The sequence below is a fragment of the Pantherophis guttatus genome, chromosome 2 (genome assembly GCF_059756535.1).
Source record: "Pantherophis guttatus breed Tessera chromosome 2, ASM5975653v1, whole genome shotgun sequence".
In the NCBI taxonomy this organism is placed as follows: domain Eukaryota; kingdom Metazoa; phylum Chordata; class Lepidosauria; order Squamata; family Colubridae; genus Pantherophis; species Pantherophis guttatus.
The window spans coordinates 180,807,509-180,833,437 of NC_142064.1; the positions used below are offsets into that span (position 1 = coordinate 180,807,509).

The 25,929-nt window shown below is 36.4% G+C and overlaps 1 protein-coding gene across 1 annotated transcript in view; it reads left to right on the plus strand.

The window, feature by feature from the left end:
- Positions 1 to 25,929, plus strand: part of DOCK2 (dedicator of cytokinesis 2) — a 306,359-nt gene that overhangs the window by 36,964 nt on the left and 243,466 nt on the right. Inside the window, exons 14-22 of the mRNA XM_034406030.3 lie at positions 950 to 1,074; positions 8,989 to 9,087; positions 11,359 to 11,431; positions 11,520 to 11,623; positions 15,247 to 15,430; positions 15,518 to 15,615; positions 22,413 to 22,502; positions 23,827 to 23,927; positions 24,441 to 24,575. Of these exons, the coding sequence (XP_034261921.2) occupies positions 950 to 1,074; positions 8,989 to 9,087; positions 11,359 to 11,431; positions 11,520 to 11,623; positions 15,247 to 15,430; positions 15,518 to 15,615; positions 22,413 to 22,502; positions 23,827 to 23,927; positions 24,441 to 24,575 (1,009 nt within the window). The remainder of the gene's footprint in view (positions 1 to 949; positions 1,075 to 8,988; positions 9,088 to 11,358; positions 11,432 to 11,519; positions 11,624 to 15,246; positions 15,431 to 15,517; positions 15,616 to 22,412; positions 22,503 to 23,826; positions 23,928 to 24,440; positions 24,576 to 25,929) is intronic.

Below are 25,929 nucleotides of genomic sequence, written 5' to 3' on the forward strand. Positions count from 1 at the left end.
ACTAAATACGATAATATTATGCATAAAGTGACCAAACTGCAATATATTGTAACTTTTCTTTAAATACACTTAAATCCTGTACTTTAATCCCTCTAGCCATTAACTATTATATTTTTATTTCTTTGTCATGCCAAGTGTTTATGTAAAAAGAATAGATTTATGAGTCATTACTCTTCAATTATTTTTTTTCACCTTCAGTGGGAAATTAATGGCACCCAGATAATTTAATGGCACCCAGATAGCCTTCCTCCTGCTCCTTCTGCTTCTCCTGCTCCTCCTTCTCCCATTCTCACTCCATCTCTTCCTCCCTCTTTCTCTTCCTCCCTCTTTCTCTTCCTCCTCCCCCATTAGTATACAGGCATGTTTTACTTGTATATGTGCGTACTTTTAATCTATTTATGTTTTTATATTCTTATTTGACATATAATAGCTTAAAAAACAAAGAAGTTAACATTACTGACCATTCAAAATCTGGTGAAAAAGATGCATTTTCCATAGCTTTAAGACCAACCAAGCAAAATCCTCATCTTAAAAGAAGAGAGTAGAGTTTGTTTGCTTTTCATCTGCATGTGTTTTTAGGTGAAGATGAAAGATGCTTGTTTTCAAGTGAAATTTGCCCTTCCCAGTTTTTTGTCTTCCCACCCTACCCTCTTTATTCACTGCATAGCCTCCATGGCACAATTCTTTGAATTCTGGGTTATCCTTGCCACTTTCTCAGCTAGCTGATTTGACCAAAGTTCACCAGAAGGTGTCACTGCAGAATGAGGATTATCCATTGATGATAGAGCTACAATCATCCTTTCCCTGAAGAGACAATGAAGTCAGCATTAAGATTAACTTCATTTTCCTCTTGAATGTTCTAGTATAAGCCAGGGAATGGAAGAAATAGCTTTTAATGTGCCTTGTCACTATAGCAGCTTACTTCTAACTTTTTGTGTTTCTTTCACAGGCGATGTAAGAAATGACATCTATATTACCTTGCTATGTGGAGATTTAGATAAATTTAATAAAACTACTCAGAGAAATGTAGAAGTCAACATGTGTGTCTGTGATGAAGATGGAAAAGTGATACCTGTAAGTGCTGCTCTGCTCTTAATGTATATTTTAAAAAACATGGTTAAAGGCTAGTGGCATTTTCCTCTTTAGAGTTTCTGAGTCTGAAACTAGTTGCTTTGGTCCAGAAGTTCTGTTTGCGGAAATGTGTATTTCTAAGCTAATATTTGCAACTTCTCTTATCCAACTCATGAAACAAAGACTGGATTCACAGAATCTAATCATTGTGAGAAGTCATAGCATAGTAGATTTGTTTTTAGTATAACCCAGCATTATAATTCCTACAGCCTAATTTATGGTTTAGTGTGCTGTACGGCATATAAGAAATATGAGGTATATATCACCAAGGTATGCCAAGTGTGAACTGAGAAGAAAAAAAGATAAATTTTTAAACTTGAGATGTTTGTTTGATAATGGAAGATAGTAATTGAACTTAGCAGTACCACTTAGACTTATATACGACTTCATAGTTCTTTTACAGCCTCTCTAAGCAGTTTACAGAGGCAGCATATTGCCCCTAACAATCTGGCTCCTCATTTTACCCACCTTGGAAGGATGGAAGGCTGAGTCAACCTTGAGTCTGGTGAGATTTGAACTGCTGAACTACAGTTCAGGCAAGATCAAGGCAAAATGCTAGTTAGTCAGATTCAGCAAGCACTCCTTTAAAATGCTTAGTGTTTGTTTTTTTGGTCCATTTCATAGCATTCGTTCCATGCTTCAATCTGGACATTTTTTTATGAGCGTGTGAGCTTATTCAATTTCCATATATAGCCACAGGTGCAAGAAATGGAAATCCAACCTGGCAATTAAAAAGTAGCAAAAATCAGATTTTTCTTTGTTAATAAAACACTTACCAAAAAGCTTGTTGGAATATTGGGAAATTAATTACAGGTAGTCCTCAGCTTATGACCACAATTGAGCCCAAACTTTCTGTTGTTAAATGACACATTTGTTAAGTGACTTTTGCCCCATTTTACAAACTCTCTTGCCAGAGTGAATCACTGCAGTTGATAAGTTAGTAACTTGGTTGTTAAGTGTCTGTAGCTTCTCCATTGACTTTGTTTGTCAAAAGGTTGCAGAAGGTGACCACATGATGTTGGGACACAGCAATGGCCATAAGTATGAACCAGTTGTCAAGTCTGAATTTTGGTCACATGATCATGGGGATGTTGAAGGTTGAAACTGTGAAAAATGGTCACTTTTTTCAGTGCTATTGTAACTTTGAACGGTCACTAAATGAACTGTTGTAAGTCAAGGACTATCTGTTTTGTTTTATTTTGTTACCAAGGTAAGGGAAAGTATTAAAAATAAAATCTAAGAATGACAAGTCCAAATTATCTCCAAACTAACTGGGCCAATGAAAAAGGCTGCTTTGTTACTACATTTTAATTTGCTTAACATGGGAATAATATATTCTCTCTTGGGGGGGGGGGGAGCGAATTAAAATGAGTCTGTAAAATGGTATCATTACCGCCAACTGAGGCAATTACTACTGCAGCATCTGTGTCTAAATATAAAGCATTTGTAATATAGTTGTCAAGAAGGTCCCACAGATGTCTATGTCTACTAAGTGGAGGGAGGTAAATGTTAATAAAGAGAATATTAGCAGGACCTAAATTGGAGGAGACCATGCTGGCACATCGCTATAATAATCACATGACTATCGAATTTAAAAGGAACCTTTACAAAGCAGCTTTGAGAGGGTGTATTGTTGAAAACTTTGTCAAAGTGTAGTAACTCTAACCTTAATCCACCCTACACGTTAATGAAAGAAAGCTCATGCTTTCCTTTTTTTCACACTGGTGACATGCAGACTAAAGTGACTGTGTCAGACAACAGTTTCCATGAGAGGAAAAGTGATGGAAAATGTTGAAGAATAGAGCTGTACTGTATAATCTTTTGTCCTTTTACTTACTGGGTTACCTTTTTTGTGATGTCTGAAGATTGAAATGTATAAATACATTGTAAAATTCTTGTTTTTGCTTAAGTAACACGTACTAAAGAGCATATTAAAAGTATTAAAGCATAGGCAACATTGTAATATGCCTACTTATTTATTTGTATGTTTATTGAAGAGATTTATATGGCTTCCTATCTACCGAAACAAACTCTGGGTAGTGAACAAGAATAAAAACACAATGGAATTATAAAATAAGGCATTAAAAAATAAATGCCTAAAACATAAAAACGTTGAGGCCCACTTCGACAGATCAAACATACTATGTCAATGATGTACATTTGTCTTGAATGATTCCTTCTGAAAATCAAAGAAGATTCATGACTGTATCTCATTTGTTTTATTTTTATTTTATTTAGTTTGTTGATCATGTACTAGATAACAGGTATAAGTATAAACATGGACATGAGCAAGGAATGAGTACAAATAAATGGGGACAGTAGGACAGGGACAGTAGGCACGCTGGTGCGCTTATGCACACCCCATTTACAGACCTCTTAGGAATGGGGTGAGGTCCACGGTAGACAGTTTAAGGTTGAAGCTATGGGGGTTAGAGGGTGTAACAACGGAGTCAGGTAGAGCATTCCAGGCATTGACCACTCTGTTGTTGAAGTTGTATTTTCTGCAATCGAGTTTGGAGCGGTTTACTTTGAGTTTGTATCTATTGTTTGCCCGGGTATTGTTGAGGTAGAAACTGAAATAGTCATTGACAGGTAAGACGTTGTAACAGACAATTTTGTGTACTATGCCTAGGTCAGACCATAGGAGGTGTAGTTCAAGGTTGTCTAACCCCAAAATTTCGAGCGTAAGGGATTCTATTGTGAGCAGAGGAATGGAGTACTCTTCTCGTGAAATACCTCTGGATCCACTCAGTTATATTAATGTCCCATATACAGTGTGGATTCCAGGCAAATGAGCTGTATTCAAGAATTGGTCTGGCAAAAATCTCAACTCCAATATTTACTCTAAAATATGGATGGCCAACTTTTGGCTTGCCTGAGTTGCATTGAGTGAGAAGGAATTTTCTTGGGACAGATGCAAAATATATAATATAGTTAATGTATATAAATAACAAATTAGGTGTCCAAGGCTGCATTTGGCCTGCATGTTGCATGTTGATCACACCTAGTTTCAAGTATAATAAGATGACAAGGGTAATTTACTTATTAAATGCAATTTATTTCTTCCTTTGCTTTTCCTTCAAATTAATACAAACTTACGTCATGTATTTTTGATGTGCAGTGTTGGTTCAGTTACAGATGCTTCTGATGTGATAAAAAATTTAATTTAACAGAAAATTGTAAAGTGAGAAGAGGTGCAAAAATAACACACATAATCAGCCAACAATTCTTTTCACAGGAAAGTTTGAAAATAATTACCTTCTTGCATTGTTAAATTTCTAGGGAATTTCCTGTGGAATGAATAGAATTGATTGAAATGGGAAGGAAGAAATTAAGAGGGCATTTGAAGAAAAGAATAGCTACATGATACAAAAATATAAAAGAAATACCACAGAGTTTTATTTATCCTAAAAGAAGATGAACCCAGGTTTAATTGATACCCCCACAAGTTATTAACATATATAAAAATCCTGCCCAATTGAAAGCAATTCTGGAGATTCCTCCCTCCCCAAATCCGTATGCATGTGTTTATTTATGTATTTAGAATGTTTATGTGCCCATCGTCAACAACAAGACATGAGAAAGGGATGTACATAAAAACTAAAATAATACAAATCCAAAACATTAAAAAAAATCATATCTAAAAATAATATGTTGGTGAAATTCTGTCTGTCTATCTGAATGTCCATCCAGACACATATACAAACATACATATGTACACACACACACACACACACACACACACACACACACAAACAAACACAAACCCATTTTGAAGCACTGTTAAAAGAAGAGGAAGAAAGAATATGATGTTAATTCTGTAACTGCCAAGACCTTTACACATTATGATGCCTAATTTTTCTTACCTCTTAATATCTTCCTTGTTTGCATGTCCATGAATGCTGATACCATTCTGGCCATTTCCATTACTATTGATTAAGTCTGGTAGCAGGTTTGAGAGAATTTTGGGAAAATATAGGTGGTTTTTTCCCCCTTCTCTTTGCCATGATAGATTAGTTATTCTTCCAAGACAGAGAAGTAGGCCCACTTTACTATTTAGCAGGAATAGGAGAAATAGGTTCTTTGGCTTCTTTTTCTTCTATTTGTGAAATCCTCTACCTGCTCTAAATTGGACTCAACAGGATTGACAACTTTTGTGAAAGGCTATTCATTCTTTGCTTTCCCTGGACATTTTTCTTCAACTTTGCATTTTATTTATTTATTTGCAGTGTTGGTGCTGAAGCTGCCACTAGTTAAAATTTCCGAATAGTTGTGCCTGTCACAATAACTTTTCAGAATTCCTGAGCACAGAAAGAAATCAGAGAATCACAGAGTTTGGGAATATCATTTAGGCTAGCCTCCACCACCTGTTCCATATAAAAATTCAAACTGAAGTACCATAACAGACAACTGTCTAATCTTTGCTTAAATACATCATATGAAGGGGAACCCATATCTCTGACTAAATTCTTCCATTGTCGATTTAATACTTCCTTGTAACATTAAAGCACTATCTGCCTTCTTGTAACTTAAATCTATCATTCTGAGTCCTGTCCTCTGGCAAGAAAGTACAATTCCTGGCTCTTGTCCATGTATCATCCTTTCATGTATTTGAACAGTGCTATAATCTCCCTCCAGTACCTTTTGTTCTCCAAGCTAAACATTCCCAGGTGCTTCAATTTCTTTTCATAGGATTTAATTTCTAATGCCTAATCATCTTCATTGTCCTTCTTTGAACATGTTCCCACTGCTCTCCACCCTTCCTAAAATGTCACATCTAGATCAAGATCCAACATTCAAGGAGGTGGAGAGGTCAGCAGGCGGATCAGAAGTGGGATTATTATTTTAGAAGCTGTACTCCTATTCACGCAGCCTAAAACTGCAGCTGCATTACACTGCAGACTCATATTCATTTTGAACTCAAAACTCATTCCTCCATTCCCCCCACCACAAAGCTTTATTGCTTAGCCAGGTATTCTCCATTTTATACAGGTAGTTTTTGAGTTACGGCCACAATTGAGCCCAACATTTATGTTGCTAAATGAAACATTTGTTAAATGAATTTTGTCCCATTTTACGAACTTTCTTACAATGATTCTTAAGTGAACCACTGCAGTTAAGTTAGTAATACAGTTGTTAAGTTAAAATGGCTTCCCCATCGATTTTGCAGAAAGTTGCAAAAGCTGATCACATGACCCCAGGACACTACAACCATTATAAACATGGATCAATTGCCAAAACATCTGACTTTTGATCATGTGATCATGGGGATGCTGCAATGGTCATAAGTGTGAAAAATAAGTCACTTTTTCAGTTGTTGTAACTTTGAATGGTCACCAAATGAACTGTTATAAGTTGATGACTACTTGTAGCTGTGTACTTGATGCCTATCTTTTAACTGAAGATATTGAGACTCTATAAAGAGTGCAGAGAAGAGCAACAAAGATGATTAGGGGACTGGAGGCTAAAACATATGAAGAACGGTTGCAGGAACTGGGTATGTCTAGTTTGATGAAGAGAAGGACTAGGGGAGACATGATAGCAGTGTTCCAATATCTCAGGGGTTGCCACAAAGAAGAGGGAGTCAAACTATTCTCCAAAGCACCTGAGGGCAGAACAAGAAGCAATGGGTGGAAACTAATCAAGGAGAGAAGCAATTTAGAACAAAGGACAAGTTTCCTGACAGTTAGAACAATTAATCAGTGGAACAACTTGCGTCCAGAAGTTGTGAATGCTCCAACACTGGAAGTTTTTAAGAAGATGTTGGACAATGATTTGTCTGAAGTGGTGTAGGGTTTCTTGCTAAGCAGCGGGTTGGACTAGAAGACCTCCAAGGTCCCTTCCAACTCTGTTGTTCTCTCTAATTCTGAAATTGCCTGGTTAAATTCCAGTTTGTGATTTTCAGTCCGTTTCTCTAACTTATTGTGACAGTTTATTTCTGCCTTCTGGTTTTACCTCTCTCACCCCCTGTCAGCTCATTTGCCATTATTTAATTAATTAATTAAAATGCTGAAGCACAAGAGGCAGCAGCACTGAACCATGGAGCACTCCACTCCGTATTTCCCTCCAGGATGGTGAGAAACTCTTAGGGAGTACTCTCTGCGTATGATTCTCAAGCCAACAATGTCTCCACTTAATTGTCATGCCATACAGCTCACACCTAATTAGCTTGTTAATCAGCATATCACAGGCCACTTCATTAAATATTTCTTGTGGAACATGTGCATTTTTCTCAGAGAGAGGACTGAGACAAAATAGGAGCTGAGTTATCCTACTGTATCTAGTGTTTATTGCCTGCTAGCATTTTGCCATCTTCATTGGAAATCTGGCGCACCAATTCAGTTTTCTTCCTTTTCAAAAGCACCTTTTGGAAGGAACGAGAATCTAGTTTGATGTTCTTTACCAATCCCAATTCTTGTCACACCATTCTTGTCACACCTGTCTTTGTGTATTTTTGGGAGCTGTCTCTCTTTCTACCTCCTATGGGTTCTTTGGTTGGGATGGCAGTAGGGGAATACCCAGTTTTATTATACTACCTTCTATTCCCCCCCCCTCATTGGAATAGTTGGCAATTGTGTTTTAGTATTTTCTTTTTTAGGAAATACTTTTTTCTCACACAGACATACATAGTTGTATAATACAGGTAAGCCTCAGAGTTGGGATTCATCTGGTTCTGTTCGGTTTGGAGGAACTGGTAGTGGCGACTGTAGAAGACTCCGCCCACCTACCTGAACGTAATGCGTGAGCACTGCACATGCTCACATTTGCGAACCGGTAGGGAAGGTAAGTGAATCCCACCTCTGGTAAGCCTCAACTTACAATTTCTGACCGTTCAGAGTTACAATGGCACTGACAAAAGTGACTTGTAACCAATTTTTCCACCTTTGTGGCATCCTCATGGTCACGTGATCAAAATTTGGGTGCTTGTCAACTGGTTCATATTTATGACGGCTGTAGTGTCCTGGAGTCATGTGATCACTTTTTGTGACCTGCTGACGGGCAATGGGGAAGCTATATTCACTTAACCGTGTTACTAACTTAATAATTGCAGTGATTCACTTAACAGCTGTGACAAGAAAGGTCATTAAATGGGGCAAAACTCACTTAACAAATGTCTCACTTAGCAACAGAGGTTTTGGGCTCAATTGTGGTCGTAACATGTGGACTACCTGTACTGTACTTACTAAAACAAACAAATAAGTGCAAGTATGTATATCACATAGGAATTGCTTCAGTTTTAAACAATTAATTATGCCTCTATCAAGGATCACGGTAGGCCAGCTCTTATGGGATCTTCAGCACCCAATTCTATGGCTTGGGAGGAATGGGAGGAGTAATAATAATTAGCCACCTTTTAAAACTTTCCCCATGTACCTTGACACAGCATATCAAACACTAGGAAACTCACAACAGAGTTAAAACCACCCACTAACAAATAAAAAGTAAACCAGAAAATCAAAGGCAATTAGGTGGTCTTATAAAAGTTCATCTGGAATGGGTTCTGAGACCCTGAATAATTTTAGTTAATCTTGTCCTTTTCAGTTGTATACTCTCTAGACAAGATTTCCCAACTTTGACAACTTCCAGGTTATGTGGACTAAGTCCTAGAATTTTCATCAATAGCCATGCTGGCAATAGAATATTGAACTTTGAAGTCCAGCCATCCAGAAGTTGTTATGGTTGGATAATAATGCTATAGACATACATGTTTAGATTATGTATGTCTCCCTTTTTGGAATAAGAAACTAATCTCAAGGATTATAATAGATATGAAAGGGAAAATGTATTTGTGATGAAAATGATACAATCATAAGAACTAGGAAATAGCATCTCTTTTTATTTTTCTGTTTTGGACAGAATGTGATTTGCTTAGGGGCCGGAGACAAGCCTACGAATGAATACAAGTCAGTTGTCTACTATCAAGTCAAACAACCCCGTTGGATGGAGACATTAAAGGTACGACAAGGAGCAGAGATCTCTCTATTTAAAATTTAAGACAAACTACTAATATTGCTGATTTTGCTAAATGATGACCTCTGAGAAACAGAGCTAAGAAATCCAAGCTTCAGAATGTTTAGGTATCCATTAAAATGACTTTAGTTTACAACTATTCAGTTAACTTCCTTGAATCCCACAAGACAGACTACAGGGAAATGAAAGCAATAATTATAATTATATAGTTTGCCATAAATATGTTTTATTTCAATAGGGCAGTACAATATAATATAATATAATATAATATAATATAATATAATATAATATAATATAATATAATATAATATAATATAAAAATATAAATATGATATAAAAAGTTGAAGAAATTATTAAAATGCAGAACTGATATATATCCTAATTACAGGTGAATAAATTAGTGGACATTATTGTAGTTTTATATATAATGGGTACTAAGCAAATTGTAGGGAACATGTGATGCAAATAGCTCCAGATGGCTGTAAGCTATTCAGAAAGCATATTGGAAACCTGTTTCTGTTAATGATAGAACACTATAGAGAACATATTAAAATATCTTCAAGAAGAGTAAAGCCAATTCATTTCCTGTGAGTTCAAAGACTTCTGGGTCCAGAGTAAGAATCATTTTGTAAGTGATCCCATATAATCCCACCAGAGCTGAGGTGGCACAGTGGTTAGGGTGCAGTACTGCAGCTACTTCAGCTGACTGCTAATTCAGCAGATCACCGAATCAAATCTCACCGGCTCAAGGTTGACTCAGCCTTCCATCCTTCCAAGGTGGGTAAAATGAGGACCCAGATTGTTAAGGGGCAATATGCTATTTAATATACTGTCTTTGGTGAAAGCCACCCAGAGTCCTCGGAGAGTGGGTGGCATAGAAATATGAATAATAAAAAAATAAATAGAAATTTAAGTTAAGTTTATAGTGAAACATTTATATTCTCCTTAAATAGCTTTTGGATCATCTAGTCCAGTGATGGCGAACCTTTTCGGCACTGAGTGCTGAAAAGGTTGCGCGGAAACGTCGTCTGTGCACTCATCAGGGCCGTACTCTGGAAAAGCCAAACTTCCAGCTTCTAGTGTGCATGCACGCCCGACAATCAGCTGGCCAGCATGCATGCACAGGCCAGTTTTCAGCACTGCCACACACACAAAGGGATCGTGCTCCAGAAAAGCCGAACTCCCAGGTTCTAGCATGCAGGCGCACCTGACAATCAGCTGGCTGACGCGCATGTGCACACCGGTTTTTGGCACTGCCATGCGCACAAAGGACAGTTGATCATTGTGCACACATGCGCGCCAGAAACCTAGAAGACAAACAGGCAAGGCCATGTGTGCTGGGAGACATGGCTTTGCGTGCCACTTTGGGCACATATGCCATAGGTTCACCATCATGGATCTAGTCTGATCTAGTTTTCAGCCCATCCCAAACAGTGATCCTCTGGTAAAAAGAGCAGCAAACGTGATATTTATATTAGAAGGTGGTGTTGGAACTTATCAACAAAGCAAAATTCATAAGTTATATGGTCATTTTCAGTGGCAAATCTGAGACAGAGATATATAATTATGAATGCAACACAGGTAATTATCAACTTGCGATCATTCATTTAGTGACTATGCAAAATTCCAACGGCACTGAAAAAAGTGATTTATGACTAATCCTCACACTTAAGACTATTTCAGTATCCTAGCAGTCACATGATCAAAGTTCAGTTGCATTGCAAGTAGCAGGTTTTTATGATGATTGCAGTGTCCCGGGATCATGTGATCACCATTTGTGTCTTTACCAGCCAGCTGCCGACAAGCAAAGTCAGTGGGACAAGCCTGATTCACTTAACAACTTTGTGAGTCATTTAATGAATCAGCAAAAAAATAGTTGTAAACTTGGGCCAACTCATTTAATGACTGACTTCCTTAACAATGGAAATCAGGTCCAAATTGTGATGATAAATTTAAGACTACATTAATTATATCCAAGATATGAATTCATTATGAAATGTAAAAATCCTTCCAAGCTATATTCAGATAAGTAGTGATTTCTACAAAAAATAATAATAATAAAATCTTAAGATATATGATAAAATACAAACCTTGAAAAATCAAGAGTTTTCACTAATAAAAATAACAGGTCTTTTTCTATGGATAAATATTGACAGTCCTGTTTCAAAACTGTAAGATTTTCCTCCATCCTTCTTGCAATGATGTTATTATTTAACAGAAGTTGCCGTTTATTTCAAATGCTCTTTCTTTAAATAGGTAGCCTTACCCATTGAGGATATGCAAAGAATTCATTTGCGTTTTATGTTTAGACATCGGTCATCTTTGGAGTGTAAGTAACCTCTTTTGTTCCTTGGTTTCAACATGCAAAATTAAATAAGTTGGTAAAAACTATTAATACCAAATTCTGGGTTATTCAGCTAAAGACAAAGGAGAAAAGAACTTTGCAATGGCCTACGTAAAATTAATGAAGGAAGATGGGACAACTCTGCTTGATGGCATTCATGAACTGGTGGTTTTAAAGGTACAGTCTTATTATTTTACCTTATTGCATTGATTTGGTATTGCTGAATCCAGTGGCAACTTCCTATTAAGCTATCAAAATATCGTAGTGCACTCTAAGAAAAATTGCTTTGGCATAATATGCTTTGTCTGAATTTGGTTTGTTGTGTTGTACAGTGTCTAACAATGTGAGGTGTATGAAATTATTTTTACTCTCAAAGTTTTTTAGGCTTCTCTGACTTATATTTAGAGTACCATAATAGCAATAGCAATAGCACTTAGACTTATATACCACTTCATACTGCTTTACAGCCCTCTCTAAGCAGTTTACAGAGTCAGCATATTGCCCCCAACAATCTGGGTCCTCATTTTACCGACCTCGGAAGGATGGAAGGCTGAGTCAACCTTGAACCAGTGAGATTTGAACTGCCGAACTGCAGCTAGCAGTCAGCTGAAGTAGCCTGCAGTGCTGCACTCTAACCACTGTGCTACAAGCCTTCTCCAAAACTCAGTGACTTACTTTATTTGAACTTTCTCTTAAGTCAGCAGAATAGGTGATGCTAAATATTGGAAATGCTGAGAGTTGAAAAAACCATGGATTTAAGTTTCAGCATGTTGTACAAATCATTACATAAACCATGGTTTACCTTGAGGAAATCCAGGATCGTGAGAATTTTTTGTTAACTCCTGAAGATGAAAATGATCTCCTCTGGGCTACATATTTAGCTGGTTGATATACTTGGCAAAGAGAATTTGGTATGGAAGAATGAGAGAAAGGTTCACCTTTGCAGCTGATAGTAGATCAATTTACCTATTTAGTCTTTTTCCTCCTCTTTTAGCGATTTTTTCCTGTTTTAATACATCATTGCTTACATAAACAGCTTACAGAGGAAGTATATATATGAACGTCTATGCTTGTATACAGGATTTATTTATTTATTTATAGAATATTATATGCAGAGTCCACAAACATAAAAATCACATTATTTATTTAAAATGCTTGTTGGGTACCCAACTCAAAACCAGAAATCTGGGTGGCTCACAATCATAGTATAAAAACAATTATAAATTAATAATAATAATAATAATAATAATAATAATAATAATAACAACAATAACAATAACAATAACAACAATAACAACAACAACAACAACAACAACAACAACAACAACAACAAAGCAAAAAGAGACAAAAACAAAAACAACAAAACCTGACGCCATACTCAGATTCCTTTGGTGCAACCACAACACTCTCTTTCAACTCTGGCTTCATGCTATTCCAATATTTGGGAGAAAAGCCACCTTTTTACAGCCTTCCAGAAGATTAAAATTGTAAGGCCAACCGGATCTCAAGGGGAAGATCTCCCACAGGGTATTCCATTATAGGCCTTAATAGGAAATATTAAGGAAATAGGAATAGTAAACCCATTTTTTAAAAAAACCATGGCAAAATAGTTTTGTTGAGTCTAAACTCTAAAATTGGGATTTAAATCACTGGCTTTGATTTCTCCTTCCATGAGAAGATAATTCAGACTGCAAAATGTCATCCAATGGCTTGGTATGAGAGATTGAATTTTTTTGTCTGTAAAAGGCAAGCACATGCAAGGCAGGTGTAAACACTGCAGCTGACATTTATTCTGGGGAAAAAAATCCAGCTATCCTTAAACACAACTAGCAATTAGCTCCATTTTCTGATGTTTGCATCATTTATCCTTTCAGAGGAACTACAACGATCATGCCTAGGACTTCAGTGGTTTGGCAACTGATTACTTTCTACAGAATACTCTTGACACACCATGTAAAAAAAAAAAGGAAGACGTGTTTCACTTTGAGCAAAGTGGTGTCCAGTTTCTGCGTGTCACAATGAAGCTTCTAGGCTGCGCTGAATCAGCTCTTTGCTTTTGACTGACTTTTCTTTGAAGCAAAATGCCCTGCCTTGATGCTTTTAATAGAGGGTGTAAAGGCAGAACCTGCTGAGGCATTGATTTGAAGTAGCTTACTCCAGCAGCTGGAGTGGAGTCAACCATACTAAGTGAAACATTGCTGCTCCACATAGCCCTAGAGTCTAGTGGCAAATTATTGCCCATAAACATGCATGTAAGCAGAGTGGTTTGGCTTTGGAAATAATTTATTAATGGGCATTTTCAAGGTTTCCTTGAAGAGTAGGAAACTTACTTGGGGGAAGCAGATCCCACAACAATGAAATACCTTTTTTTTAATGACCAGTTTGGATTATTGCACTGAGCTATGGTTAAAGACGGATCAAAAAAGGTGAACATACTAATACTGTACTACTTACACTTGCTGCCAATTGATTCTCTTGTCCAATTTTAAGTGTGATCCTGGCATTAAAGGCCAATTTGGGCATTTTAAGAGAAAGTGATAACTTAGAATAATTAATTGCTTTACCTTAATCTACACAGTGTGACTTCATTTTATTTTATGATTGCTTAATCCCTTTTCTACGGTGGGTTTACTTCGAGTCAAATGCAGAATGGAATAGTTTAATGTGTGGTCTTTCATTTAACCTGGTTGTAATCTCTTTAGGCCTTTAACAGCTTGCAGTTTCTCACTTTTTTCAGAATACTTCCACTTTAATATAGCAAAACATTGAAAATCCATTACAGCAAAGCCCCTGTATCTACATAATTTGAATATGTTAAAATGTATAATTTTTATTTATTTATTTAAATCATTTGTATGGAGCCCATTTCTCAACAGCGATGCTGGGCAACCTCATGTAGACTGAATTTCAATTATCCAAATAGAATGCAGTATGAGTTACCATGAGCAAGTTCTTCCAATCCAGAAAGAAGCATAATTAGTGTATAAGCTGAACTTGCACAAAGTGAGCCCCATCATCCCCAGGCACAGCTGCCACCTGTTCTTCAAGCAGAATTGTAAATTGAGGAGGACTCACACACACACACCAATTTGCACACCAATTTTGATTTGGGAAGTGCATACCCAAGAAGAATTAGGGATAGAACTAAGGGGTTCTAAGGGGAGAGGGGTGGAATTAAAATGCACAGCTACTAGGTTTTGCCCTTGGGTTGAGACAAAGGCTACCCCACTCTCCCCAATTCCTGATAGCATCCAGGTACCAGGAAAGAACCTTTTGATATTGCTTGATCCGTGGTGGCACAGTGGCTACAGTGCAGTACTGCAGGCTACTTTTGCTGATCACCGGCTGCCTGCAGTTTGGCAGATCGAATCTCACCAGGCTCAGGGTTGACTCAGCCTTCCATCCTTTCGAGGTTGGTAAAATGAGGACCCAGATTGTTGGGGGCAATATATTGACTCTGTAAACTACTTAGAGATGGCTGTAAAAGCACTGTGAAGCGGTATATAAATCTAAATGCTATTGCTAAGTGCTATTGATCGGCCCAGAATGAAGATGTACAAGTATCATTAGCCTACTGTTCCCATATGTGCAAGGACTTGTGTACTTTCACTTTCTTTATCAATTGTAGACCTATGCTTGCTCATGTCTCATTTGAGATTTTTAGACATGTGCCTTATCATGTACAAAATGTGTGGTATTGTGGAAGCAGGAGTTTGCATTGGAAGAGTACAGCAAAATCATAAAAGTTCTGCTTAATATCATCTGAAATCAGTGAATCTCATTAATGCTTTGTTTTCAAGGGTGATAGTAAGAAAATGGAAGATGTCAACATGTACTTGAACCTCCCTTCAACCCGCAGTCAAGTAGAGCCTAAACTCTCAACCTTAAGTCGGAGTGCAAGCATTGTCGGAGGGCTCTCTATAAGCTCAAGAGATTCCTTTGCCATTTCAACTCTCATTTGCTCAACTAAGCTAACTCAAAATGGTAAAAAAACCCTAACTATTCTATATTATACTTGAAAGGTACTTTCTATCTTTTTGTACTTGAATATATTCCTCCTCTTTTCTGTAGTGGGTTTACTGGGCCTTTTGAAGTGGCGAATGAAACCTGAGCTCTTGAAGGAAAACTTAGAAAAATTGAAGATCGTGGATGGTGAAGAAATTGTGAAGGTATATCTTCTTTCTGCCAGGGCTTTCTATGAAAACAGATGCTATGAATCAGCAGGAAAGTTTTTACAATTTTCATGATTGAAACTTTGATTCGTAAGGATTGTCATTTTTATGCAGGATCTGAAGTATTGTTCTTCTTCAAATAGAAGAAGATTTAGTCTGTTGAGCCTGGATAGCTCAACAGACTAAAAGCCTGTTATTAACATCAGCTGCCTGCAATTACTGCAAGTTCAAATCTCCCCAGGCTCAAGGTTGACTCAGCCTTCCATCCTTTCTAAGGTAGGTAAATTGAGGACCCAGTTGTGGGGGCAATAAGCTGACTTTGTATAAAATATACAAAAGTATGAAGGCTATTGCTTAACGCATTGTAAGCCGCCCTGAGTCTCCGGAGAAGGGCGGCATATAAATCTAATTTAAAAAAATAAATAAAAAAAAGTTGTATCACAGTTTGGTGAAAACTTCGAGATACTTGTGTGTATTTATTGTTTTCTGTAGGTGCAAGAACTGAGTACATGATAAAGATATTCAGAGGTGATTTCATTGTTAGCTGAGTAAAAAAGCTACTTCAGGCAGCAGATGTGGAATAGGTTGAATTATACAGGGGTTTCTCTTCCATCATGGCCAAGTATCCACTTTCAAGTTTAGTGGAGAAGATGCCTGTTCATCAGGGTCAGATTTAAGAGTTAAAGCCATGTTTTTTTATGTACCATGCATAGGATAAATATCTGAGCAGTATTTCTTCTTAATCTCGTCTAAGACTAAAATAGATTATTCCATGTACCAAAATTGTTTCCAGTTGCAACCAAAAGCTTTTTCTTTTGTGATTGCTGGTGCTAATTCTTCACAGTGTTGTTTCAAGGGACTCTGGAAAATTTGGTATCTTTTGATAGAATGGATAGAGATAGTTAGGTAGCAAGCTAGCTAGGTAGCAAGATGGATGGATGGATGGATGGATGGATGGATGGATGGATAGATAGATAGATAGATAGATAGATAGATAGATAAATAGAAGATAAAGAGAAATTATGTACACTCTTTTTTGTTGTTCATGTCTTTCTCTTTCCCTGTTTTTTCTCTGCCTTTTATTCTGTTTTGGGCAGTTAACTTTTTTTTTTTTTTTGGTTTGTTGATTCCTGAAGTAAATCTCTAGCTATAATTTTGTAGTTGTATCGAATGGTGCATGTGTTTGCTCTAATCTAAATATATGGATTTATGGGAAGTATGCGCAATGCCAACAAATGTGGAAATTACCCATAATCATTTTCTAATACATCTGAGGGAGCAAAGTACTATTTCCTGGACCCAAGGTTTTGTATTATTCTCATAACACACTAGAATGGTTTTTAAAAACCATGATTTATTCTATATATTGCAACAATATACTCTATGCTGATTCTCACAATAAGCCATGATAATTAAATGTCAGTTATCACATTACCACAATAAGGTAAAAGGTAAAGGTAAAGGTAACATGTTGTATAAACCCAACTACTATGTTGTCCCTTGCTACCTCACTGAATAAAGAAGTTACATTTCCCAAATTCTTTCCAAAATTCATACAAGCAATACTAGAACTATCACTTAGAAATTGAGGTGACCAATGGAGCAGTCACTTTCTCTCAGCCCTAGAAAGGAGGCAATAGCAAACCACTTCTGAGAAGACCCTTGTCAAGAAAACTGCCAGGACTTTTTTCTGAGAATTGGACAGAATCATTGAATGGAAAAAATGCCACCTTTCTTGTTATTTATGTATTTATATTTCATATTTATAAACTGCCCATCTCCCTCAAAGAGGGGCTCTTACATAATTTGGGAATAGCAGGAACAGTATGAGATGCCCCCATCCAGTGTAGGCAGGGTAGGAATTGGGAGGGAGAGAGGGCGGGAATTAATTACACACTTCTATGAAGATTGGATTCCTACTTCCTTTTTTCAAGAAAGTGTTCCTGTTTGTGGTTGGTTTAATCAGGTTTAACTATGATTAATGAATCCAACAAGTCTTTCTTTCCTTCTTTCTTTCCATTCTTGCAAACTCTGGACAGGTGATGCCTCTCTAATTAGTTGAACTTCTGTTCCCAGGAAACTTCATTTTTTTCCAGGCCTTATCCATCTTTAAAAATCATAGTTATAATGTGAATATATTCAGAATTCTGAATTTGAAGTACTTCCTATAATGTGATATGAAAATGCTGGCCTAAAATATTTTCAAGAGAGCTTTTGAAGGTGGGCAATATATTTCAGCCAGGCCTGATGAAGGCCCCACAGCATCTGAAGAGGCAACAGACCAAATTGTGAGGGGGAAAGTAATCAGTAATGCTAGAAAAGGTTCTATTAATTCCACTAGATCCTCCCACCATGCTTTCAATCAACTAAAGAAAATCACTGAAGAGCCATCTGCCTGCCAGCATGTGAAATTTTTCCAAAACCAGGAACAGCAAGGGGCAATTATTTAAATTACCACATGTATTCATAGGTATGGTATGCATATTTTTATGCATACCATACCTAATAAGGGGTCAATGGATAGGAAAATGTCTGTAAATATATGCTTGTATTTTATGTCTGGTACAGTGAATTTATCAACTACTGTAAGACTTTAGATAAATTTTACCTGCCTATTAGCCTCTGAGATTAATTTTTTTTACAGTTTCTTTAGTTTTAATTTTAACACTGATTCTGTTTCTCAATATGGAGTACTTGAATCCAGGAATATTAACTTGCATTTTAACAATTGGAATTCACTATGAACGATTGTAGCTCAGAGCACTTTAGCTGTGAGTTCCTTTTAGGCTGAATAAAAGGGTGCTTAAAAATTTATATTATGAGAAGGTGTGAGAAAGAGAGTAGTACATCTATATCGGTTTAGGTTAAGGAATGTGTGGTGTATATCATTGGGGATTAAATGAGGGATTCAACATATTTTCCCATCCTTTGTTCCAATTGCAATGTTCTCTTAACTCTCCCTTCCCTCCCACTCTTTTTGGTATTGTTAGACAATGTCAGATAGACCAATAAATGGATAGAGAATAAGAGACCAGTCTAACTTTTATTACCAAGATTGGATTGGTTGAGCTAGATGCAATTTATTTCTCTTAACTGTTATCTGTTGGATCTTTGCAATTGATCAAATGAAATAGACATGACTTTTTCTGCTGCTTGCTTTATGAAACTTCTAAAAGAACTAAATTCAGTCAGTCTGGAAGAATTACAACACACACACACACACAGGCAGCCCAAAGGTAATAGAGTAGCATTGCAAGATCACAAGTTGGTTTAAATAAGAACACCAACAACCCAAAACTCTTCAGTATTCACCTGCTTACTCAATTTAGCACTAACCAAGAAAAGAACTGGAACAATTTTATAAAACTGCATAATCCACTGCAGATAACCTGCCTTGTAAAGTCCTAGATCAGAACATGTATATCTCATGTTGGACAATAGAACCATAACCATCCAGATACTTTCTTCAGTGAGATGTATACTTTAAGAATGAATGATTCTGCAGTTTTCTTACTCCAAAGTATTGCTCAACAGTGAACAACAATTATTGCAAGTGAAGCTTATATGTTTAAACTTGATTTATTAAATTGGAAAGTGAGCCATATGTTACCTCAAAAGGGCCACCTATTTCTTACTCCAAAATATTGCTAAGTATTGCTTTCCAAAGCCTTCATGCTGAATTGGGCCCTCCAATTATTGCAAGTGAAGGTTATGTGTTTAAACTTGATTTATTAAAGTGGAAAGTGAGCCCTACTTTACTTCAAAAGGGCCACCTGGATGCTCCTTGTCCTCCTCATTTTGAGTACCATTTTCCCAGTAAAGAAGGTAACTGTGTGCAAAATACTGTTTGGAGAAGCAGTAGCACTAATGTGATAAAGCAAACATAGCTCATTTTCCCTTGATCAGAAGCCTCGCGCAAGTATTCTTCAGAGACATTCACCTTGATTAAAGTAGAATCAGTGAGCTGCTGCTTTAGCATTCCCCAAACTTTTAAAAATGCTGGGCATGTCCATTTGTAACAATCACAGATCCCCTGATTCAAGACTTTAGTCTTTAATGCATGATTAACTCATAGTAAGCACAATATCAAGGCCGGGTGGAAAGACAGCTTGCCTTTGTTAGTACAAATAAAACAAAAAACAAACAGAGAAAATGTTCTCATGGTTGCAAGGATAATAAAAGCCATTCAGTGATCATTCCCTTCTCTGTTACATGAATATCATTGCTTTGTTTGGAAAATATTTGAGTCAGTGGTAAAATCTGTCATTGTCATGGTTGAGTTCTTTCTATGAAATTAAAGCAAAAGTTATGATGCAGCAAAGAATTTAAAAATTCAGGCTCTTAAATGGATAGTTCCTTGCAAAGAGGAATACCTGCATGATCACCAAGGAACAGAACAAGGTGATTAATCTGTTTTTCTTTTTGCAGTCTGCCAGGCGATAACAAACTAAATTGGGCCAGATTATTCTACAATGACTCTTATATTTGTGCACTTAAATGCTTATTTCTGACCCTAAAAATTAATATTTCAAACATTTAACACTTTAATGAATGTTTCAAAATATCAGGTCATACAAGTGCTTTTGTTTGGATAGCAACTTTGGATTTTATAGATTAGTAACAATTTACCTCTTAATCATCATCATGTCTCGAGGTCTTCTTGAGAGGAACAACAGGCAGTTTCCAAGATTCATAGACTCAGAGATCATGGAATTGAACAAGATCTTAGAGGCCATCTATTTTAACTCCCTGCTCAGTGTAGGATCCACGAAAATAGTTTTGATAAATGACCATCCAGCCCCTGAAAATTTCCACAAAGGAGAACTTAATTTCATTGTGGCAGCTGTCCCAAGGACTGAAAGCTGTTAATGCAGAAATATCTTCTGGTATCAGTCCTAAACACACTTCCTTGGAGTTGTAACCCATTGGTTTGAGTTCTGGCCTCTTGGATAATAGAGAATAAATCAATTTGTTCTTTTGTTAGACAACTTTTCAGATATTTGGTGACTGTTTTCATTTCTTCACCACCCCCATTCATCTGTTTTGTAGGCTAAACATATCAATATCTTTTACTGTTGCTAAGAGGTTTTGGTTTCCAGACTTCTTAATCTCTTGGTAGCTTTTCCCCAAACCTGGTTGATCCCTTCCTTTATAATGTGGAACAATCTGATTTAATTAAGTTTTAAGTAACCTCCATCTTCTATATATTGGGATGAGTCTCCAAGCTAGTGCTGACCAGATAACCAGTTGCAATAAACCACACTTCCTAGGAATTTTGTAAAAAACAAAAACAAAAACTCCTGCTAGATCAAAAACCCACTTTATCCAGCATTCAGTGGCACAAAATGGCTGAACAAATGCAACTGTTCATAAGGCTCATAAGGACAATAATACCCTCTACCCTAGTGTTCATAAGGACCAATGTTTAATCTTAATTTCATAGGTAGCAAAAAGTCAACAGGATTGACAGTGACAGATTGATCACTCATGACTTTCTCTTGTTTAAGAAGTCATTCACTTTGACAACCATTTTTCTGAATTTGGTCCAGTTTGTCATTGTCATTTATAAGGTCAGTGGCATTTTTTCCAGCTATGGAATTAAAATTAATTTTAAGATATAAATCCAAATTTGGGTTTTTCCAAACATCCCACTTATTTGGTAATTGATTTCAATCGAAAGACAAGTAAATGTTCTGCTTGGGACCCTCACAACATTTGAAAAAGGCAATGAGTATATTAAAGTTCCTAAGCAGTACAAATGACACCTGTTTTTCCCATGAAGAATATTCAAGTGGACCCAGGATGTATAGTAGAATAAATCACCTGTTCCCCATCATAGATTCCCAGATATTATCAGATTTAAATGAAATTACATGCACCTATTGAGGGACCTAAGACTGGGAAAGAGTGGGATAATAATGAATGGCATCAAGCAAATTTGTCCCTTACATTGAAGCTTCTTATAACTAGATGAAGAAAATAACTTAATTTATGGGAAAGAATAGAGGAATGTTCATTTTATTTTCATTTTCCTTTCCCTATTTGGCTAGGAATATGGATAATGGTGTAGAATACAGACAGACAGATGAGAGAGTGATTGATCATTTCCTACTGTTGGGTTTCAAGGGGCATCCCCCCACTTCCATTCAATCCCCTTTGATTCTCTGAGATTGTTTGGACAAGTCCCTGCAGTTTTCTTGCCAAAGTTTTTTCAGAAATGGTTTGCCATTGTCTCTTTCTTAGAACTGAAAGGAAGTAACTGCCCCACGATTGCACAGCTGGCTTCATGCCTAAGGCAGAACTAGAACTCCCAGCCTGCTATTTTCTAGCCTGATGTCTTAACCACCGCACCAAACTGACAAAATAGATGGTTATAAAATTCATCCACTTTGGGTAGGGAACAGTTATTACTGAACATTCACAGTTGCTCACTGTTAAAAACAACTGCTGTGGGCTTTAGAAATGTTAAGAAGATGTGCTGTAGTCTCCTTTTGACAATTCACAGCTAAGATGCTAAACTTAGCATTAAATACAACATAATAATCGTGGCTGTGCTTGTTGGACTTAAATGTGTGCTCTGATGAAAATAAATCTTCAAAGACGTTGTGAAGCTCCAGGTGACAGGGCTATCAGGATGAATTCTTTGAGGTGTGAAACACTTTCCCTGGGGCTAGGTGGGATGTTTTCCGCTTAGACAAATCAAAATATTTTTCAAAGAATTTTTATCCTGTCATAGTACCAAACCTATTAACATATTTGCTTGTTCTTTACATTCCCTCTCTCCCTTTCTGTAGTTCCTCCAGGATACTCTAGATGCCCTATTTAATATCATGATGGAACATTCTCACAGTGACGCATATGACATTCTTGTCTTTGATGCTTTGGTAAGGATTAGTGTATCAATTCTTTCAATCAAGTAAGCTCTTTTCTAGCGTTCTGCTTTTCTTTTCTTTTCTTTTTTTTTAGAAACAAGTCACAAGAGAGAATGATGCCACCAAAGTGAGCATGATGGCTTCACTTCTCATCCATGCTATAATTAGCCTCCTTAAACTATCTAGGGAGCCTCACTGCATTATGTGGAACTAGAAATATCAGAATTATCTATTTCAGGAGATAGTTATTAATGTAGTCCATATTGGAGTCTCACATGTTTAGATATTAATCCATTTGTTAGGTAGAATCTCATGTATTCTCCATGTTCTAATTTTTTCCACGTGAATCTGAAAAATCCACATCTATTGTTTCCAGCTTTCCTAACTATTTGGAATTTTGCAATACAACTTTCCTCAATGTGCACATTTCATATACATTCCATAATATATTTTTTAATATATGCATATTTTTATGCATTTTTCGTAGTATTCTTAAACATATATACAGTATATTTTCTGAGGTTTTCGCGGGTGTTTGTATGTAGGTCTTTGGTTATTTGGGTTTTCTCCCGCGTAAAATTGGAGGTGTCTTGGCGACATTTCGACGAAGTCTCATTCGTCATCTTCAGGCTGGTGTTTTCGGCTTCGTGCTCCTAGAAGCACGAAGCACTTACATACAAATACCCGCGAAAACCTCAGAAAACAAACAAACATATATATATATATATATATATATATATATATATATATATATATATATATATATATATATATGCATATTCTTTCATATACATATATATATATATTTGTGTGAATGTTGGACTGGGAACTGAAAAAAATGCCAGCATATTTAATTCACTGCAACATATAGCTTTCCCCATATCTGTGTTGGCAATTGCATTTATTCATTTCCTCTGCAATTCCTCTCCATTTCCTCTGGGTGGATTTCCTTTACATCCCTAACTGGTGAGGTAGAGAATCCCAACTGACATAAGTAACTTTCCCTCTCACCATTTTCTGCTTGGTATTGTTCAAAATCCAAAATGGCAGCCACAAGAGTGTAATCAAAGCTCCATCTATTTTTTTTATACAACAGAGCTCACAGGCTCTTGTTTCTTTCTTTATTTCTTGCATGAAAATATCTGCACTTATCCTTTCCAAGTGCTTTGCCAAAGCAAGCAATCTGGAATAGGAACAAGTAATTAATTGGACACTAAAATGTCACCAATATTCTGAATTCAGTGGAGTCCATAAGGAAGGATCACCTCTCCCCTCTTTCTCTAAAAAAACATTTCCAAGTGATATTTTACATATGAAAACCCTTATTCTGTTACAGATTTATGTAATAGGACTCATTGCAGATAGAAAATTTCAGCATTTCAATACTGTATTGGAGGCTTATATACAGCAACATTTCAGTGCAACTTTAGCCTACAAGTAAGTATATAACAATCCTGATGGAGAAATCAATATGGGAAGCCCCTAAATCATATTCTATTCTATTGTTTGATGCACGTAGAAGAGAAAGGAACAAGGGAATGGATCTCACTTCTTCTATACTGATTTTCCATGGATCATAGAATCGTGGCAAAAATATTCTCTGTGCAACAAAAAAACTAGAAATGTATTTATAATGGCCCCATGCAAATTGTTTGGTTCAAAGAGTTCCCAACTCTATCCTGTACTTCTAATATAATATTATTCTGTGTAATAATTATGGCTGCCCTCCAGAATTATCTTGTATGAAAGATAGAAATAATAATGTTGAATAGCTATACTGTGATTTTTTCCTCAGGTGAAGTGTTTTAATACCTGCATTTGAATTACAAAACAAAAAAAATATCTGCCATGTTACAGCATGTACTACATATATTTGCCGCTCACACTAGTTAGAAATCTAATTGGACAAAGATGGTTTTCCGTTTGTGTAACATGTTCTCCTGATTTCAGGAAATTAATGGCAGTTCTGAAGACTTATTTGGATACTTCAAGCAGAGGAGAACAGTGTGAACCTATATTAAGAACACTGAAAGCTCTGGAATATGTATTCAAGTTTATAGTTCGGTCAAGGACTTTGTTCTCTCAGTAAGTATTTGATTTACATTTCTTCTTAGGCATAACATCTCCACTCAGGTATAGCATAATTTTCTTCAACTCGGTTGAAGAATAATAATTCTTAAAGTTTCCAATCTGCACAATTTTTTTTGCCAATTTTGGCTATATGAAACTATCTGATGGCCATGGTGGCTCAGAGATTTAGGAATTGTAGATTTTAGCACTTAGAAAGCACTGGGAGAGAATGATTTTCTGCTAACAATTTGGCCAAGTATATTATCAGTGAGAATGGTAAGTATGTCAGGCTTGAGCAGGGCTGCTTTGCTGGCAACTTTATGAACCCATTCATGTAATTATTTTTTAGCAATAATGTGAAAATGTGTTTGTCATCTTCTGTGATCATTTTTTCAATTTTTCAGTGTAGCATTGGAATTTTCTCATAGTCTGTTCAAATCCAGCCTATTTAATTTTTAAAAAAGATTAGCCTTACATGTTTAAGAATTATCATGTAACTAGTCAGAAACGTTACGAATAATAAAGTAAACTTATATGTGCAAGATCAGTGAACTTCTAATTTAAAAGCAACTCTACGGACAGACATGAGTTGGTTGTAGGTCTGATTAGAATATCACACACCTTTTTCAGTTGTTGTAAATTTGGAGACTGTCGGAGGAACAATATGAAACAAATACATCTAGTCATGCTGGTCTCTTGCCCTCACCTATTAACCACTGTTTTTAGAGTTTCAATATTCATGATGGAGATAGAAATCAACATGCTTTCAGGTGTTTTTGTTATAACTCCCTGAAATCTTTCTCCATGGTACTTTATGGCACTTGTGATTTAACATCTTTGGAAGATACCAAATAGTTTGAAACTGTTATAGGTTAATTAGTTAGAGAGCTTAGCATGTTGACTCAGAATTATATCCTTTTGTATCCAATAATACTTGTTGCCAAGTTAGTGCCCAAATGTGCAATTCTTTACTCATTGAACCAATTTGGACATATATTTTTGGATTGAATTGTTACAATAATTTGGAAGGTCAGATTGATTTGGTTACAACATAAATTCAAAATGATAACTATTTTTACCTAGTGACATACTTTCTACTTTGCTGCTTCTGACTTCCTCCCTTTCTAGGTGTTTTACAGAAACATATTGTCCGATTAGCTGTGTGCACTGTGCAACCATGGATCCTCTGAAACAGATGTATAGATTTTAGAAAATTACTTTAAAATTGTGATCATTAAATTGCAATATGTTAGATCAGAAAGAAGGTGCAATCGCGTATTGAACTTGCTGTGTATTTGAAACATATTTGGTGAGAAGCATTTCTTGATATTCTGCAAGATATATTTTTCTTTGAAGATTCTGTTCAGTG